At 68.6% G+C, this 544-nt stretch overlaps 1 protein-coding gene across 1 annotated transcript in view; it reads right to left on the minus strand.

Moving 5' to 3' along the window:
* NOTUM (notum pectinacetylesterase homolog (Drosophila)) overlaps positions 1-544 on the minus strand; it is a 10,652-nt gene that overhangs the window by 5,401 nt on the left and 4,707 nt on the right. The window contains 1 exon segment of the mRNA XM_014531239.1: positions 200-540. Within this exon segment, the coding sequence (XP_014386725.1) occupies positions 200-540 (341 nt within the window).

Here is a 544-nt window from a genome sequence, read left to right on the forward strand (position 1 = left end):
GGGGTGCTGGCTGGGGGGGGGCTGCTGGGGGGTTGGGAGGGGGGACAGGGTCACTGGAGGGAGGGGGGTCAGGTGTGTAGGGCAGTGCTGGGGGGCCCCCCCCATGGGCCAGCCAGGAGTGAGGATCCCCACGGGGCCTGGCCAGCCCTGCACAAGCAGGCACCTGGGGCATGCGGGGGTGGGGGTTAGAGGGAGTTACAAGGCGAAGGCCTGCATCCTGGGAGCTTGCTCCTCCCTCCCTGCCTGCCTGGCGGCGGGGGAGGGGACGGGGGAGGGCAGGGGACTCACTCTTGTCGGACTTGGGTGAAGCCCCACTCCAGACATCACTGGAGCAGTAGGGGATGAAGCTGCAGGAGAGGACAGTGAGCCCAGCAGCACCTTGGCCCCACTCAGCCCTTTGCCCAGGAGCTCCCGCACCACCTCCTGGATGATGAGGGCGCCCATGAAGGCATATTCATCTGCGGGAGAAGGGGGTGGCTTCACCTGGGGCCTGGACAGAGAGCGAGGCCTCCTCCCGCCAGGTGGGGAGGAAGAGGGGTGCTGG

The sequence above is a fragment of the Myotis brandtii genome, unplaced genomic scaffold (assembly GCF_000412655.1).
Source record: "Myotis brandtii unplaced genomic scaffold, ASM41265v1 scaffold797, whole genome shotgun sequence".
Lineage (NCBI taxonomy): Eukaryota > Metazoa > Chordata > Mammalia > Chiroptera > Vespertilionidae > Myotis > Myotis brandtii.